The sequence below is a fragment of the Carcharhinus amblyrhynchos genome, chromosome 4, assembly GCF_965287045.1.
Source record: "Carcharhinus amblyrhynchos chromosome 4, sCarAmb.v2.hapA, whole genome shotgun sequence".
In the NCBI taxonomy this organism is placed as follows: Eukaryota; Metazoa; Chordata; class Chondrichthyes; order Carcharhiniformes; family Carcharhinidae; genus Carcharhinus; species Carcharhinus amblyrhynchos.
The window spans coordinates 39,046,553-39,066,678 of record NC_137327.1 but is presented as its reverse complement, the minus strand read 5'-3'; the positions used below and the strand labels follow the sequence as shown (position 1 = coordinate 39,066,678).

At 41.0% G+C, this 20,126-nt stretch overlaps 1 protein-coding gene across 9 annotated transcripts in view; it reads right to left on the bottom strand.

Moving 5' to 3' along the window:
• Positions 1-20,126, bottom strand: part of chd9 (chromodomain helicase DNA binding protein 9) — a 261,421-nt gene that overhangs the window by 103,408 nt on the left and 137,887 nt on the right. For 5 of the 9 annotated variants that reach the window (XM_080186992.1, XM_080186995.1, XM_080186994.1 and 2 more), the window contains exon 3: positions 12,503-12,846. In XM_080186992.1, the coding sequence (XP_080043118.1) occupies positions 12,503-12,846 (344 nt within the window). Of the gene's footprint in view, positions 1-12,502; positions 12,847-14,579; positions 14,772-14,934; positions 15,098-20,126 lie in introns of those variants that run through there. The other 4 variants (XM_080186998.1, XM_080186999.1, XM_080187000.1 and 1 more) reach the window with 2 other exon arrangements.

Sequence of the window (20,126 nt, the reverse complement as noted above, 5' to 3'; positions counted from 1 at the left end):
TAGGCCAGGTAGATTAACACATTTCAAGGTAACAGCTGTAGTGTGACTGATCTGCACTTACTCTAATACAGGCTCACTGCACGAGACCACCTGAAGGAGGCGGCCTCATGTGGTTGGGTATCTGCAGTCAGTGCAGAGCAAGAATTTAAAAAGTTAATTAATGGTTGTGGAATTTCATAAACTTCATTTTGAAGTTGAGTTAAGCAGCAAGTACTTACAATTTCAACAGCAATCTAGACACACATTTCAAACTTCCTTGGCAAATAATCAGTCAGATAAAAGCAATGGGGTCCATTTAACAAGAGTGATAAAAATGGAGACTTAGTATGATGCAAACATTTTCAGAGAATTAATTCCTTTGTGCTGGAAGATATTTAGGAGTGCTCACCATTATTGAGTAAACCAGTTAGCAATCTGCAGTCAGGAATGTGCAATTAGATATTAGAAATTGCCATATGAGTTACCCTGTCCCGCCACAGACTGTACAGTAACAGCAGCTCACTGATGGTCGTTTTGGTGTCAAAATCCATGTAAGGATGTGAAGATGGCATACTTATCACCAAACACAGCAGAAAAGATTAGGGATGGAGCAAGAGAGTAGTTAGAGGGAAAATTGGTCCTCTTGGGGACAAAGGTGGGGAGTTACATATTGAGTCGGAGGGAATGGGGGAGATCCTGAATGCGTTGGTATTCACGAAGGAGAGGGGTTCGGTGTCGTGCAGTGTCTTGGAGGGAGCTGTGGAACAGTGGCAGGAAATATCTATTACGAGGGAGGAAGTGCTAGGGCTTTTAGGTAGCGTAAGGACGGATAAAGCTCCGGGGCCTGATGGTATTTATCCCAGGCTGCTTAGGGAGGTGAAAGATGAAATTACTGGGCCTCTGGCACAAATCTTTGTCTCTTCTTTGGACACAGGTGAGGTCCCAGAAGACTGGAGGGTAGCTAATGTGGTACCGCTGTTTAAAAAAGGTAGTAGGGATAACCCTGGAAATTATAGACTGGTGAGTTTGACATCGGTGGTAGGGAAATTAATGGAAAAAATACTTAGGGGTAGGACGTATGAGCATTTGGAACGTTGCGATCTGATTAAGGATACGCAACATGGCTTTGTTAGAGGGAGGTCTTGCCTTACGAATCTGATGGAATTCTTTGAGGAGGTGACAAAAACGGTTGACGATGGGAGAGCCGTTGATGTCGTCTATATGAATTTCAGCAAGGCGTTTGACAAAGTCCCTCATGGTAGGCTGGTAGGAAAGGTTAAGGCGCATGGGATACAAGGACAGGTAGCTAGGTGGATTGAAAACTGGCTGGGCAATAGGAGACAGAGGGTAGTTGTTGAGGGGACCTTTCCGGGCTGGAGGCCAGTGACCAGTGGTGTGCCGCAGGGCTCAGTACTGGGACCTCTCCTCTTTGTAGTATACATAAATGACTTGGAAGAGAGGGTACGTGATGTGATCAGCAAGTTTGCGGATGACACCAAGATGGCAGGATTGGTGGATACTGAGGTGGAATGTCAGGTGATACAGCAGGATATAGATAGGTTGGTACATTGGGCAGATAGATGGCAGATGGAATTTAATCCTGACAAATGCGAGGTGATGCATTTTGGAAGGAATAATGCAGAGAGGAGCAACGTGATAAAAGGTAGACCGATTAGGAGTATAGAAATACAGAGGGACCTGGGAGTTCAGGTTCACAAGTCTATGAAGGTTGCGACACAAGTGGAGAAGGTTGTGAGGAAAGCTTATGGAATACTAGCCTTTATAGGAAGGGGTGTAGAGTACAGGAGCTGCCGTCTAATGCTTCAGTTGTACAGAACGCTGGTTAGACCGCATTTGGAGTACTGCGTCCAGTTCTGGTCACCTTACTACCGGAAGGACGTGGAGACTCTGGAGAGGGTGCAGAGGTGGTTTACCAGGATGTTGCCTGGCATGGAAGGACTGAGTTATGAGGAAAGGTTGGAGAAACTGGGACTTTTCTCCTTGGAAAGACGAAGATTGAGGGGAGACATGATAGAGGTATATAAGATACTGAAGGGAATAGATAGAGTCAATAGTGAGAGGCTGCTCCCTAGATTGGGTACAATTACGAGAGGTCATGATCTAAGGGTGAGGGGGGAGAAGTATAATTTGGATGTAAGAGGAAGGTTCTTCACGCAGAGGGTCGTGGGGGTATGGAACGCGCTACCGAGTAGGGTGGTGGAGGCAGGCACGTTGGACTTGTTTAAGGTTTACTTAGATAGACATGAGCGAAACAAGGATGGAGGGTTATAGTAGTGGGTATTAAATAGGGTCAGGGCCTCGGGAGACCGGAAATGCAGACTTATATGTTACCGTTTTTGTCTTTTTATTCCGCAGGTGGAGGTCCATGCACATGGTGGGTCGTGCGTGGGCTGCTCTTGGAGGTTCCGGGAGTGGCCTAGTACTTCGTGTCGGTGTGTGTGCTTGATCCTGGACCGGTAGACAGGCGCCGCAACAGCTCAGTGACTAGCACTGCTAGCTGTGCAGATACATGGATTTGGGCCTGTGTCTGTGGGAGTTTGCGCATTCTCCCTGTGGTTGCGTGGGTTTCCTCCGGGTGCTCCGGTTTCCTCCCACACCCCAAAGATGTGCTCTTAGGCTGATTGGTATACCAAATTGACACTATTCTCCCCTGAATCTGGCTAAGTTAGGAGTTCCATTCGCATACACGCAGGGCAGGGTAGGTGTAGGAGGATGCGGCGGCGCGGGCTCGTTGGGCCAAAGGGCCTGTTTCCCGTGCTGGGTTGTTCTTTGTTCATTCAGGTGAATGTAAATTTTGACTGAAGTTATAAGTCCACTTGTGTCAAACAATTTCTTTAGAACCAAATTTTAATTTTGTAATTGTGAAATCTCATTTCTTCAGAATTTACTCTTTGTTGCAGATACAAAAAGAATAAAAATATATATTTTAATTTTTTCATCACGTCTTTTATCTCTCCTAATCCCATCTTCCGTTCCCCACACAATTGATATTTCCTGGTTTAGGCTTGATGCTATGTTTATCTGTGGAAATTCTTCAATCAGATTGGTTGAACAGTCAGACTGGTGTTTACTCTATTGACACATGCTACAGATCCCCCTGTAGACAACACTGCACTGCACAACATATCTGATGGCAACAGGTTGTCACTTAAAAGCCAGTGAACTGCTGTCAGTGAATTGTACAGTTCAGCCTCATGCTTTTGTCACTGACCACAAAATACGGGCTATATATTTTAGGTTTTATCAAGTATGTACTAGCTCTCTGGTAGCTTGTATAATAGCCTACTTTGCACTTGGAATGAATACTCCTCAGTGAGAAGAAATCACTGCTGTGAGACCAGAGAGTATATAATTCAATAAATAAGAACATCAGTCCTTACTTAGAATTGTTCTCAAGATGTCACATCTTATTCAACATCCTTGGAATGCACTCTCCATAAAACCAATGCATAAAAAGGTATTAAATACTGTCCGTTAATCTTTTTGACAATATCTTTATACTTGACCTTTTAATACTACCTTGCTCAGTGGGACCATATTCACACTCAGGGACAATAAATTTCCAAACTGGAAAATTACATTAGTTCAGCATTAAAGTTCCTTCAAACGATTCAGCTACTTCATTAGTGCTAAACAGCTTGCAGTATCGTGATCACTTGTGCTTGTTCATTACATACTCCTCAGGTAGATGAGACCATGCACCTGAGGCACGCCAAAATATTTAAATATTGTCTCCAACTTTGTGCTACAATAGTTATAGCCCAGGAGACAACCATTTGGTCTTTGATGTCAATGCCAGCTCTCTGCAAGATCAACTCACCTAGTCCCATGTCCCTATAGCCTTGATTTTATTTTCAGCTTATCCAAATCCTTCTTGAAAACTTCATTTGAATTTACCTCCACCACATTTTCAGCCAGCCATTTACAGCCTTGCTTATTTTCCAGCCAGCACATTTTCAGCCAGTATTCCAGATCCTAGCTAATCACAGCTCTCTCATTTTCCTCCATTGTTGTCACCATAATTCAACATTCTTTAGTTTTGAATTCTTCTATGAATGGCATTGGTTTCCCATTACCTAATCTGTCTGGTCCTCTGATGATTTCATAGAAGTAGAATCATAGAAACCCTACAGTGCAGAAAGAGGCCATCTGGCCCATCAAATCTGCATTGACCACAATCCGATCCAGGTCCTACCCCCATATCCCGACACATTTACATGCTAATCAGTCTAACCTATGCACTTCAGGACACTAAGGGGCAATTTCAGCATCGCCAATCAACCTAACCCATACATTCGTGGACTGTGGGAGGAAACCGGAGCACCCAGAGGAAACTCACACAGATACGAGGAGAATGTGCAAACTCCACACAGGCAGTGACCCAAGCCGGGAATTGAGCCCAGGTCCCTGGAGCTGTGAAGCAGCAGTGCTAACCATTGTGCTACCATGCCACATCCTACCATGCCGTGTTGAGTATTGTTTGAACAGTGTTATCAAATCTCCTTTTAATCTTCTCTTCTCCAAGCTGAACAGTCCAGGCCTCTCCAACCTAGCTATATAACTGAAGTTTTCTGCTTCTCATCCCTGGAAACATTTTTGTGCATCCCCCCCGAGGTATTGCTTTTATACTTCATGTCCCTATTAATACAACACAAGCTCTCAGTGTTTTATTAACCACTTTCTCAACCCACCCTCCATTTTCAATAATTTGTGCACATTTAATCCCACACCTTTCTGCATCCACTTTAGATTAGGATGCTTTATTTTATATCACCTCTTCATGTTCTTCCTGTTGATGATCACTTCCTTCACTAACTGATGACAGAGAATAAACTGATGGGTTGGCAATTGGCCAGGTTGGATTTTCCTGTTTCTTGTGTACAGGAAATGCTTCAGCAATTTTCCACATTACTGGGTAGATGGCAGTCTTGTAGCTGTACTGGAGCAGCTTGGCTAGGAGTGTGGCAGATTCTGGACCACAAATCTTCAGTACTATTGCTGGAATATTGTCAGGCCCCATAGCATTTGCAATATCCAGTCTTCAGCCATTTCTTGATATCATGTAGGGCGAATCAAATTGGCTGAAGACTGACATCTGTGATGCTGGGGACATAAGGAGGAGGCCAAGTTGGATCATTCACTCAGTGTTCCTGGCTGAAGATTGCTGCAAATGCTTCAGTCTTAGCTTTTGCACTTATGTGCTGGGCTCCTCCATCATTGAGAATGGGGATATTTCTGAAGTCTTGTCCTCCAGTGAGATGTTCAATTGTCCACCATCAATCGTAACTGGATGTGGCAGGACTGTAGATCTTAGATCTGATCCATTGGTTGTAGGACCACCTACCTCTACTACATACTGCTTATGCTGTTTGGCATGCAAGTAGTCCTGTGTTGAAGCTTCATCAGGTTGACACCTCATTTTTAGGTATGCCTGGTGTTGCTCCTGGCATGTCCTCCTGCATGCTTCATTGAAACAGTATTGATCCTTTGGTTTGGTGGTAATGGTAGAGAGTGGGGAATTATGAGGTTACAGATTGTGGTTGAACACAATTCTGCTGCTGCTGATGGCCCACAGAGCCTCACGGATGCCCAGTTTTAAGCTGCTAGATCTGTTCTGAGTCTATCCTATTTAGCACGATGCCAATGCCACACAACACAATGGAGAGGCTCCTCAATGTGAAGATGGGGCTGTCTCCACAGGAACTGTGCAGTGGTCACTCCTACAGATACTGTCATTGACGAATGCAGGCAGGTTGGTGAGGATGAGATCCAAGTAGGATTTTCTCTTGTTAGTTACCTCATCACCTGCTACAGTCCTAGTCTAACACATATGTCCTTTAGGACCCCGACAGCTTGGTCTGTGGTGGTACTACCAAGCCACTCTTAGTGATAGTTATTGAAGTCCCCCCAGCCAGAGTACATTCTGCATCCTTGCCACCCTCCATGTGGTGTCCAACATTGAGGAGTACAAATTTGTCAGCTGATGGGGAACAGTACAAGGTAATCAGCAGGAGGTTTCGTTGCCCATATTTGCCTAGTATCATGAAACCTCATGAAGCTGAGAATCGATGTTGAGGACTCCCAGGGCAACTACTGGGAGCTGTCAACTGATTACCACAGTGCCACCACTTCTGCTGGGCCTCTCCTGCCAGTGGTACAGGACATATCCCGGAATGGCGATGGTGGTGTCTGGGACATTATCTGTAAGATATGAATCCATGAGAATGACTGTGTCAGGCTGTTGCTTGACTAGTCTGAGGGACAAATCTCAATTTTGGCACAAGCTCCAGATGTTAGTAAGGAGGATTTTGCAGGGTCGGGGCTGGGTTTGCTGTTGTCAATGCCTAGGTCGATATCAGGTGGTCCATCAGGTTTCATTTGAATACAACTGAGACCATTTAAGAATCAACCAGATTGCCGTGGATCTGGAGTCACATGTAGGTCAGACCAGTTAAGGATGGCAGGTTTCCTTCCCTAGAGTACATTAATGAAGCAGGTGGGTATTTGCAACAATCGACAAAGGTTTCACTGTCATCATTAAAACATTTAATTCCAGATATTTTACTGAGTTTTTAAATTCCACCATTTGCCATGGTGGAATTTGAACCTGGGTCCCCAGAACATTACCCTGGGTCTCTGGATTACTTGTCAATTAACAACACCACTGTGCCACTGCCTCCCCACTTGATATACAGACTCTTCCTAGAACTGGAAAAATATCCATCATTCTTGACTTTGATTTTTCATCCCTTTAACGAACTCCAGAATGCACTCGTGAAGACAGAGCGGTGGGTGAATACCAACAAGAACACACGTGATCCATCCATGAAGAAAAATAATTGATCTATTCCACGAACACAAGGGGATCTAGGCACTCTGTATATCAGTGCTGCCACCAATCCATTCCTTCCCCGAGCCCCAAAATTATGAAATTATTGTACAAATACATCCTGTCGTTCTTACCTAGTCTGGCCTACATGCGAGTCCAAACCCACAGCAATGTGGTTGACTCTGAAATGGCCAAGCAAGCCACTCAGTTGCATTTAATCATTACAAGTGGAACAAAAATGAATGAAACCAGGCGGATGACCCAACATCAACTAGGAACAGGAAACTACAATGACAAACCTAGCCCTGTAAACCCAGCAAGGTCCTCTTTACTCATATCTGAGAGCATGTGCCAAAATTGGGACAGCTGACTCATAGACTAGGCAAGCAACTGCCTGACACAATCATACTCACAGAATCATACCTGACAGATAATGTCCCAGACACCCATCACCATTTTTGATAAGAGAGGGGATTAAGGATTATGGGGAGAGGGCGGGAAAGTGGAACTGAGCCACGACAGATCAGCCATGATCTTACTGAATGGCGGGGCAGGCTCGAAGGGCTAGATGGCCTACTCCTGCTCCTATTTCTTATGTTCTTATGTTTATGTTCTTATTCAATGTTTCTTTGTATAAATACCAGGACAATACACACCAATGGAATGTGTGGGGAAAAAACAAGGGACAAATATTTCCTTGCACAATTTTTAATTGTTTACACTTGGACAATTTTTTTTGCCATTTCACTTTTTGAATAATAATTGTTTAGTAACCAAAACTTCAAAAAAACAATTTGTTCTTAAGAGGCATCGAGTGATATGGTAATGTGTTCTTCCGAGACACATTGTGTGTACATTTTTTTTAAGCAAAAGAGCTGTATGGTGTCAAATGTAGCCAGAACCTGATCTGGAAATGGGTAACACTGAAATGAAATAGAGTGGAAGATCTTCAGTTCTCATCACTGACATCCCTTGTCTTAAAAGCAATGATACCAGAAGTAAAATAAACACAAGCTTAGTTTTTTTTTATCCATTTCCACCAGCTTTTGCCCCTCCACCCCTGCTCCCCCTGATTGTTGAGGACACAAAATACATTCAGAAATAGCAGCTTATATTTTAGACGTCCTAAACAGTGCTTTTTCACTGTTCAATTGAATTTTCTATTTTAACCATCAGTCTAATTGAAGAAATGTATCAGGTGAATCAGCTAAAGAATTAGCAGCATTTAACAATTTGGATGAAAACCATCAATTCCCAATTATTAACAAAAAGTACATTGTGGTACTCCGTGAGCACTGTTCTCAACAGCCGAAAACTGTTGAAACAATCAGGTGAGAAATTAGGAGAGTTTATCCACTACTGTATACTGATGCTAATCAGTATTGGAAAAGTCGTTAGTACGTGTGTATATATTTAATATGACATATTTATTCATAAATAAAATATATTGGCACTTTAAGTTAGGTGCGTCAATTTTGAGGAACAAAATGCTCTCTGAGTTGATGCCCAGGATAAAACATTTCAAGGTCAACTACACTACTGCCAATACTAAAGCAAACCTCGCCTTGCTCTGCTAAAACAATGCACCTTAACCACATCACAAGGATCTTTCTCCTCCCACACCACCATGAGGCTTCACCATGTCGTACTCCGTGAGCACTGTTCTCAACAGCTGAAAACTGTGAAAGCAATCTGGAGAGAACATAACATAAGAAATAGGAGCAGGAGTAGGCCATCTAGCCCCTCGAGCCTGCCCCGCCATTCAATTAGATCATGGCTGATCTGAAAGTGGTTCAGTTCCACTACCTGCTCCCCATAGCCCTTAACTCCCTTATTGATCAGAAATCTATCTACCTGTGACTTAAACATATTCAACGAGGTAGCCTCCACCGCTTCAATGGGCAGAGAATTCCAGAGATTCACTACCCTATGAGAGAAGTTCCTCCTCAATTCTGTTCTAAACTAACTCCCCCTTATTTTGAGGCTGTGTCCTCTAGTTCTTGTTTCCTTTCTAAGTGGAAAGAATCTCTCTGCCTCTACCCTATCTAGCCCCTTCATCATCTTATATGTCTCTATAAGATCACCCCTCAGCCTTCTAAACTCCAACGAGTACAGGCCCAATCTACTCAATCCCTCCTCATGAGCTAATCCCCTCATCTCTGGAATCAACCTGGTGAACCCTCTCTGTACTCCCTCCAAGGCCAATATATCCTTTTGCAAATAGGGGGACCAAAATTGCACACAATACTCCAGCTGCAGTCTCACCAGTACCTTGTACAATTGCAGCAAGACCTCCCTGCTTTTATATTCTATTCCCCTCGCAATAAGGGCCAACATTCCATTTGCCTTCTTGATCACCTGCTGCACCTGTAGACTGAGTTTTTGCGATTCACGCACAAGGAGCCCCAGGTCCCTCTGCACAGTAGCATGTTGTAATTTTTCAACTTTTAAATAATAGTCCATTTTACTATTATTCCTTCCAAAGTGGATAACCTCTCAATTGTCAACGTTATACTCCATCTGCCAGATCCTCGCCCACTCACTCAGCCTATCCAAATCTCTCTGCAGACTTTCCGCGTCCTCCACGCAATTTGCTTTCCCACTCATCTTCAGCAAACATCATCAGCAAACTTTGTTACCCTACACTCGGTCCCCTCTTCCAGATCGTCTATGTATATGGTAAACAGTTGAGGCCCCAGCACTGCTCCCTGCGGCGCGGCACGCCACTAGTCACCAACTAGGAGAGTTTATCTACTACTGTATACTGAAGTTAATCATCATTGGAAAAGTCTTTAGCACGTGTATATATTTAATACGACATATTTATTCATAAACAAAATATATTGGCACTTTAAGTTAGGTGCACCAATTTTGAGGAACAAAATGCTTTCCGAGTTTGATGCCCAGGACAAAACATTTCAAGGTCAACTACACTGCTGCCAATACTAAAGCAAACCTTGCCTTGCTCTGCTAAAACAATGCACCTTAACCACATCACAAGGATCTTTCTCCTCCCACACCACCATGAGGCTTCCCACACTAGCTGCTCTGGTGGCTAGATCTGTGGTGTTCATTTAAATCCGCTGGGGAACAGTGTGAGAAAAGTCAAATTCATTTCACGCACAATCCTTAAAGTAGCCAGAACACTTCTTAATCACCGAGCTGAAATTCTAAGGCAGGTCCCTCCCCCTCCAAGGTGAAAGGATAATGCTGCACATTACATCTTTAGCACCTGGTGAGAGTATAAAAAGCATGTGTGAACAGGATGAGTTCCACACTCCTAATAGATGACACCACATTTTCTTTCCATTAATTTAAATAAAAAATTAGGCAAATGTCATGGGTGGAAATGCTCATCTAAACATTGTCTCTCATCAGTTGATAATGACAAAACTCTAATCAGGTGTTAAACCGAGGCCTGCCCTTCTTCCTCCCACCATCATTCTTTTGCTCAAGTAGATCCTTTATTTAACATTATGAGACTGCACAATTAGACAATGAACAGTTTTCTTTCCCTCCCAGCATTTGGAAGAATTAGAAGGCAGCAGAGGTGGTGCATATACATACAAAATTCATCCCCTCGAGCCTACTCCACCTTTTAATAAGATCATGGTTGATCCAATAGTAACCTCAATTCCCACCTGCCCCCAATAATCTTTCGCTCCCTTGCTTATCAAGAATCTATCTCGCTCTGCCTTACAAATGTTTAAAGACTCTGCTTCCATCACCTTTTCAGGAAGACTCACAACCCTCAGAGAAAAAAAAACTCTCCTCATCTTAGTTTCAAATGGGCAACACCTTGTTTCTAAATAGTGACCCCCTACTTCTAGACTCGCTCACAAGGGAAAACATCCTCTCCACATCCACCCTGTCAAGATCCTCAGGATCTTTTGTGCTTCAATCAAGTTTCAATCTTATTCTTCTAAACTCCAGTGGATGCCAGCTAGCCTGTCCAACTTTTTTTCTTAAGGCAACCTGCCCATTCCAAGTATTGGTCTGGTAAACCTTCCCTGAGCTGCTTCCAATGCATTTGCATCCTTCCTTTAATGAGACCAATAAGAACATAAGAACATAAGAACATAAGAAATAGGAGCAGGAGTAGGCCATCTAGCCCTTCGAGCCTGTAAATGGTACTCCAGATGTGGTCTTAGTAGTGTCCTATATAAATGAAGCATAACCTCCCTACTTTTATACTCAAATCCCACGCAATACATGATAACATTCTATTAGCTTTCCTACTTATTCCTGCATACCATCCTTTTGCAATTTATGCATCCAGACATCCAGGTCCCTCTGCGCCATATAATATTCAATGCAGGTAGTAAAATGGCCAAATACCATTTATTACAAATTTACTTTAACATGCTAACACTGTTCTACAGGAAATCTTGCAATGCTCAATTCAGGCCTGTGATTACACCACCACTTTTGAAGAAACTACCAACATGACTGTGGCCTGGATCCATCCTTGCTTTCATTTCTTTTGGTCTAACAGCACCAGTTAATGCAATACATTCTGACTCCACTGGGTAAATCACGCTTTGATTAACTCATATTCAGCAGCATTTTGAGCTTCCTCCTGTGTTTGATTTAGCTCAAATCATTCACTTTAGGCACCACAATCTGGGAAAGACGGCAAGGCCATTGAGAGGGTGCAAAGGAGGTTTGCTGCAATGGCATCAGGAATGCAGGATTTTTGTTACATGGGAGAGATTAGAGAAGCAGGGGTTGATCTCCTAAAACCAGAGAAGGTTAAGATACAAGGAATTAGATACAAGTGTCCAAAATTGTCTTGGGTAAATAAAAAGAGAAACAGTTTCCAGTGACAGAATGGGAGGTAATCAGAGGACACAGATTTAAGGTTAATACCAGAGGCAAAATGAGGAGGAATTTATTTAATGCAGCTAGTTACTATGCTTTGGAATGCATTTCCTAAAATGAGTGTCTGAGATGAGTGTGGCCTTTCACACACAGTTTCCTAGTAGATGTAAATATGAAGCACAGGTCTAGTCACAAGAGCAGCTATTGTGGGAAACCTCACATGGGTGTGGTAGGGAGAAGATCCTCCAAAGATGTAGCTATGGTACATTGTTTTGGCAGAGTAAAGACAAATATCATCATAACCTTGGCATGTTTGATCCTGTGTGTCAAAATCAGAAAAGCATTCTGTTGATTGCTATTGATGCATGTAATTATTTGTTAAGTGCCAAAATTTACCTGAAGTGGAAACAGAATAAATACCAATAACTTCAAAAGGAAATTGGAAAAATATTTGTGGGGAAGCACTTCTTGCAAGGCTATGGAGAAAGTGCAAAAGCAGCAGCACAGACACAATTGGCTGAGTGGCCTCCTCTGGTGCTATATGTTTCCATGATACTACAGTTTCACATGAGATACTAAACAGTGGTTCAGCATTTGGGTTTGAAAATCCTTCATTGTTTTAAGTGGCCAATATTTTAGTTGAACATTCAGGGTTAAAGAAAAACTCCTGATGTGTAAAATGGCAACATTGAAAATGAAAAACCAATTCTATTTTGTAATATACAAATCTAAAATTTCAAAATATTTACAAAAACTAGTTTTGAAGAGGAACATTTAAATACTTGCACCTAATCAATTAATTTGCTAGAAGAAAAATAGCTTTATACATTTCAGAGATGCCGGTCAACTTACTTTATTTTCGTTCTATCCTTTGACTTAGAACATAAAACAGTCCTAGACTTCTTGGACTCTTTATCTTTTTGTTTTGTTTTGCACTTGCTGGATTTTCTTTCTTCTTTTCGAGCAGATCCAGTGGATAAACAGGCTGGGTTTACCACTCGGGGAATATTCTGCTCCCCACGTGCCTTTGCCTTAGCGATTGCTTCCGATATGATGCGATTAGCTTTCTCCTGCTTGTTCTGCATTTCCTTCTTTTTCAGTTGTTTGTTTCCAGTCATCACCTGTACATTCTGTAACTTGACAATTTGCGTTGTTTGTGGACTAGAACCATCAATGGCGGTCTGAGAGGAAGGAGGCTGCAAAGAAAGTACATACAGATTAGCTTTAGCTACATCAAGAAAATAACTAATAGTATATATACACTCAGGTGCGATTTAAGCTGGGATTGGAAAAAGCATGGTGGGGGGGCAGGGACAAAGCATATGATTGCAAAAAATAATATCCTTAATGCACTTTGTTGCAAGGATGGCGAAGTGTAAACTTATAACATGAAAGCAAAGGATTACAAAAACTTTTCATTTGCTGAAGATCAGTTTTTACGTATTTTTGAAATTCTTCAAGTGTATATGTGTGCACAATACACAGATAAATACACTTATGCTCTTAAATCCATTAAAGTTCACCTGTAAAGCATAGCCAAACAATATAGAAGACGGCCAACGCTGTCATGCTGCGTATCGAGTCTTTTCCTCAGAATGTGGTACATATTCTAGGCTGCACGCTACACTGAATATTACATAGTGCCTGCACATACACACAATGATGATCTTTAATAGGACCTATAATCCTCCATTATTATGGATTCCTCAGCATTGCTCTTTTTCCACAATAGGGAGGGTCTTTAACAAAACAGAATGCGAGCTACAGATGTCCCTGTCTTCTTTCAATGCTGTTCCAAGATCAGCTGACAGGTGGTGTGCTGGGACAGGAAGTTTCCAACAGTTTTCCCAATGCTGAGCTGGATTACATAGTTGGGCAAACTCGACCATCTCGAGGTGGTTCGGCCAAAGAGCATTTGAAGATGGAATTCAAACTGGGCTCTTCTGAAATGCCATCCTCAGGTCTGTATCCACCACATCCAAAATTACTGTCCAGAGAAAGTGAACTCAAAAGGAAACATATAATAAATCATTGAGACTTTTACCAATTTTGCACCTTCTGAGTAATGTTAGAAGTACAGAATGTACATTTAGTGAAGAAAATTAAATTCATACAGAGTTTAAAACGTTCAATACAAATATTAGACGATTCCCTCTATTTGCTACATGTGGTGCAATCAGCATTTCATGTATTTAGGTATTTTGCTAAAGAGGAAATTCTTCCCAATGTAGCAAACATTTAACATATTTATGGCAAGTTACAACTCACTGCTGTTTAAAAGGTTAAACCGTGGATCAGGCTGCTACAGAAATCATAAACACCAGTTTATTATTTCAGCTCTTAAGATTTTCTCAAGAGACCATCACAGGTATACAGCACAACTAAACAACCTGTCATTTCTGCGTGCACCATTACAGCAAAAACAATAATACGATGAGAAAAATGATAAAATAGATGCAAACTGCTCAGTAAATTTTTGCAATACGACTATACACACTAACGATTTGTCAGCATGCCCCCAATTTAACAGAACAAAGGATTTACAACTAGAACTGAATGAATGACTACTGCCCTTTATTTTTGCAGATCAGTTTAAATACAAGCAAAGATATTAGCCTCAAAACTGTCAGCATTCTAACATGCTCCACAGTACATGCAGCCCTAGAGAAGCTCATTAGAGCTTTTCTTTAAAAATGAGATAATTAGTCTCCCAATATAACTAATATCTTTTCATTCACTACTTGTCAATAAGCGCAAAGGTTTTATTCACAGAACTATAAACAAGCAAGCTGTTCACACTACCACAGAACCAATTTTTGAAATATGTTAAAGGAGACTACAGTTACCCACTGCTCCTTTCCAGGAATTTGAACAGCTTCCCGTTTAAATACAGCAGTAAGATACATCTTAGCATGTCTGTGTTTCTCACCCATAAATGAGCTGCTGACTACAGCAAAGTAAATTGCCACCAGGCATTTCCAAACAGATTTTCAGGCCAATGCCAGTGCACTCCACTGGATAATATTTCTGCACATGCTTCATCAGCCTAACAGCAGCACTGCAGCACTGGTAGGCAGAGGCAATCAAACAGCTCCTCTGAAACATTGTGAACAAATGCCACCTTTAGGCCTAAGCTAACAAATAACACAATACTAAAGAAAGCTGGAGCAGCTAAGATGGCGGTGCATTGCGACTCAGTCACCAACCAGTAGAAAAGAAGGTTATGCAATCCCATTAGCCTTTAGTCCAAACCCCTCCTCCCACTTATTCAGTCTTTCACTTACCCTTCCTCTAGACCTCCTCATAGAAGCCATTTTGTCATTCAACAAAGGCTAGCCCTCCACTTTTTCACCTCCGGCTCTGCTCGTGAGGAAGGCATTGAATGATAACTGCTAAATGGCCTATTTAGTGTGCTGCACTGAAGATGCACACTTCTCCTCACAGAGGCACATTATGTTTTTTTTAAATCGCTTGCCCTCCCTTTGAATCAATACTGCCAAATACATTATCACTGCACATCCAGACAACGCACTACGGAATGAGAACTTCTGGATGTCTAATTAAATAGAGGCTTGTAAATCTCGTCTCCAATAAAGCTAAGTAAAATTATGCACCAAAGCATGAAAATGCATCAGCATGAATAGAAATGTTGTTCAATAACAGTCAGGACTCTGCTCATTTGGGCCAGCAGATGGTGCTGCCCATTGTTACTCTGCTAGGTTTAAAGCAATTCCTCCCTCTCCCCCACCCCCAGTCTCGCATCCCTCAGGACATATGTATCTGCATCCTTGTTCCTTTATATCGTAATGGCTAAATCCCTTTTCTGTTACCTTATGCCTGTTCCTCTGACATTTGTGGCAAGTGTAAGAAAATTTTACGTTGCAAGAAGAATTATATTTTGAAGGATAACAGCAAGGATCTTAAAATAAACTCATCCACAGAACAGGAAAACAAAATTAACTGCAATCTTTTGTTATTTTCAATAAACTAAAACGGGGTCGAAATTAGCCTGCAGACTGGCAGAAATCCTCACTTCACTTGAATGAAAATAACATAATTTTAAATTTTTGGCCAGGGAAATGATGTTTTAATTGCTGCTTTTGGAATAATGTATTCATTAATTGTAATAGATGACGCACACAATATTGTTTAACATTTTAACCTCATTTAATGGCTTTTGTTGCTCAGTTTTTTAGTTCAAAGCTGATCTTGTTGAACAGCAGCCCTCTTTATAATGAGGGCAATTGGCAAGCAGTGACAATATCACAGAATCTTTTGCTATTCTAAAAGGATTGCTGTTTAGTTTTAGTAAAAATCAGTGACGGTTTAGAAAATTACAAATAAAGTACAGAAAGGCTACACCTATTTATTATTTTAGGTAGAGCAAGCCTTAGTAGTTTTTACCAATAAGCTACTCAGCAGGAAAGTCTCGCGTTCAATGTCCAGTCTGCAACATGTTAACCAATTGAGTGTTACAATTGGCCTAGTGAGGATTTGAAGGGAGGAAGAGAAAGATCACTCCTGATCTGCCCATAGAGATGTCCAAATGGAAACGACTGTGTCAGAGTACTGGGCAAGGTAAAGACTAGTTGACCTCCAGCAACCACTGTCAAGGTTAACCCCTGAACTATGATCACAAGTAGGAGAAACCACAGCAAGATAGCTGGCATCTCCTGGTGGGGAGGGGCTGGTCAGTAAATTGGAAAGCAATTTTCAGAATATCATTTCATGGACCCTCAGCTGGCACGGTTTACAAACACAGCTAGGTCACACAGAGAAATGACTGCCTAGCTTCAAAACAGGGTGGCTGCTGCCTCAAGTGACGGACTAAAACTAAAATTTCAAAAGTGAAAAATCTTTGAAACCGGGCAGTTAGAAATTTCAATAAATAGGTTTTTGTTCATTTTAAATTGCCCCTGTGAAAACAAAATGCGATGATTTCCTTCTGAGAATCTGAATACTTGGACTGATTCTGCAACACTGTTAGTGCTTAGAATCCTGGAATCCCTACATTGCAGAAAGAGGCCATTCAGCCTAAGAGCATGCACAGACAACAATCCCACCCAGGCCTTAACCCCATAACTCCATATATTTAATCTGCTAATCTCCCTGACACTATGGGGCAACTGAGCATGGTCAACCCAAACATCTTTGGACTGTGGGAGGAAGCTGGAGCGCCTGGAGGAAACTCGGGGAGAATACACAAGTTCCCAAGGCCAGAACTGAAACTAGGTACCTCTGGTACTGTCTCCATCTGTTGATTAAACTCATTCAACAAAGCCTACACCTTTTAAAATGAGAACGTCACTGTTGTGTATCACCTCTTTCCAATGGACATGACAAGATAAGCCTGTTCAATAAAATCTATTCAAAATGTGTTTTTGACCAATGCTGAACGTAGCAAGTTAAAAAGTATGTAATGAATTAAACATGAATGCTAAAATCAGCTTAGTATCAAAGTGAAGCCCACAAGGAACAATACTTGCATGAACCATTGATTCTTACGACAATGGCTTAGATACATGTTAGATTCACATAGAGTAGTAAGTTTCAAAGGATCAGCACCAAAAAAATTTAAGCGCTGACAATGAGAAACAGGAACTTAACAAAATGCTTGTTCATGTCCATTAAAAAGATGACACTGTTATTGCTAGAATTATTGAATTAATTTTGGCAGGGGCTTTAATGTTACTAACAAGGAGTAGTAAGATAGAGGATTGGAAGGATTTTAGAATTCAAAAGGATCACCAAGAAATTAATGAAAAAGGGAAGAGAGTATGAAAGTATATTAGCAAGGGACATAAAAACAGATTGCAGATACCATAATGTAAATATAAAAAGATTAGCAAAAGTAAACAGGAGCCCATTAGAGAAATTACAATGGGATACAAGGAAATGGTAGAGACATTAAACAAATATTTTGCACCTTCTTCACAGTAGGTGACAAAATCATTCTGGAAATAGTGGGGATTACTGGTCTAATGAGAATGAGCAATTTTGCTTTGTATAAATAAACAAACTTTTGGAGTTAAAAGGTGACAAAATTTCTTGACCTGAATCCAGAAACCAATGCTTGTACTGGTTTCGACCTTCCAAAATTTAACAAATATCAGAACAGTCTCTATCAGTAGGAAGGTAGAAAACGTAACCCCATAATTCAATAAAGGAGGAAACAAAACTGGACACTATAAACTAATTATCCTGAAAACAGAAAAATGTTAGAATCTATTATTATGGACCTGAAAACAAGATGCTTAAAAATTGTAACATTACGAAAGGGAAATAATATTTGACAAATTTGTCAGTACTTTGAGGTTGTAACTAGCTAGGTAGATAAGGGAGAATTAGTGGATGCAGTGTATTTAGAATCCAATTGATAAAGTGTGGCACAAGAAGTTATTACAAAAAAATTAGGGCTCATGAGATTAGAAGTAATTTATTAGCTCGGACTGAGGATTAATTCATCGGCTGAAACAAATGAGACATTTTAGGTTGGAAAGCAGTGCTAGCAGGGTATTGCCAACATTTTGCTAAATTCTGTTTCTCAGTTGTTAAGTAATATTTTTGGCACACTTGACTGTTTTAAGACTAATTTTATGCCAATCTATTCTGTATCTAAACCACTAGAAGGAAAGTACTCCAACCAATGCTCAGGCCTCAGCAACTTACATTTCCTTGGGAGAAAACTCAAGCTGACTTAAAAGGAAAGTGCTGAAAACAACTACACTCTTGCATAAATATCCCCTTTATTGTTAGTCTCTTTTTAACAATACTGAATAAAGGAAACAAAGTACAAGTAAACTGCACCATAATGCATGAGGAACTGCTGCAATCTTATGGGGTTGAGCAAATATTAATGACGCAGCAGAGAGACACTGAATGCCAAATTTCCCCCAATTGAAATACAACACAATGTCTTTCAGACTCACCCAAAGCTTCATATTCTTGCCACCTGTTTTATGTATTCTTTCATAGAGGTGGCATCATTAATAACATTTGTCGTCCAACCCTAATTGCCCTCAAGAAGGCGGCAGTGATCTGCCTTTCTGAATCGCTGCAGTCTATGTGGTGAGGGAGAGGTGGTGACATAGCTGCAGTGTTAATTTCCCTAGTGATCCAGAGGCCCAGGCTAACGCCCTGTGGCTCAAATCCCAGCACAGCAATTATGGAATGGAAAATCAATTCATTAGTTAAATCGGGAATTAAAAGCTAGTCCTAGCAATGGTCATCATAGACCTGTTGTCGACTGTCGCAAAAACCTATCCAGTGACTTCAGGTCCTCAGCAATGTGGTTGACTCTTAAATTCCTCTGTGCTAGCCTAGCAAGCTACTCAGCGTACTTATTCCAACTGTTTTACAGTTTGCTCAGTCAGGCCTAACCAGGCTGCACACAGTTTCAGCATTTTATTTGTCCCACACTGAGCTACAAATTCCATATTTTATTTACTATGTGGAATGCTTGTTTTCCCTCCTCAATATTGCTAGAATGCAGCAAATAGTAGTCTGTTGGTGAGAGTGGAGACAGGAAAATAAGCATAGGTCTAGGCAGCACCTAAATACATACATTGGGTGGATGCTGGAGAAAACCTTATATTGTCAGGGGGAAAGATACAGTGCTCTATTGTTAAGGAGGTTACAGTGAGACCCTTGTAAGGTCTCTGTGCAGTCAGGCACAATCAGCAAGATTATGTGAAAGGGAAATCATAATTTACTGGAAGGGTAGACTAGAACTCAGTTCAGAAATATGGGTCTCCCATTTAAGATAGAGAAGATACTTTTTTTTCCCTCGGAGAGTATTTGTCTTTGGAACTCTCTTCCCCAGAGAGCAGTGAAGGCAGGGATATTAAATATTTTTATAGCAGAGGTAGATAGATTCTTGATAAGAAGAGGGGTCAAACTTTAATGGGGGTAGACAGGAATAAGGAGTTGAGACTACAATCAGATCAGTCATAAGTTATTGAATAACAAGGCTTGAGTGGTGGATTGACTTATTCTATGTATGTATTACTTAAGAAAGACAATTTATTTTTCATACACATGAACAAAATTGCAAACTCAGTGGTTAAAGAAATCATTCCAACTAAAAAGTCAAGTTCAAATCCAACAGTATTTTGGCATTGAGTGTTGCCATTAAATGAACAACAGTTAAAATGTGAATTCATATAACACCTTTAATGTAGTAAATCGTCACAAGATGCTTCAAAGAACATAGAACTGTAGGATCCCTACAGTGCAAAAAATGAGACAGCAATGCTAACCATTGTGCCACTGTGTTGCCCTACATTATCAAACAAAATTTGACATTAGCCATGCGAAGACTTAGAGAAAATGACTAAATAATCAAAGAAGTAGGTTGACAGAGACATTGAATACCACAGTGTTGGGTTAAGAATCTGACTAACAACCAATTAAAAATCAGTCCGGCTTGCAATGTGGCTCACTTAATGCATGCTAGAAACTACATATATTCATAAGT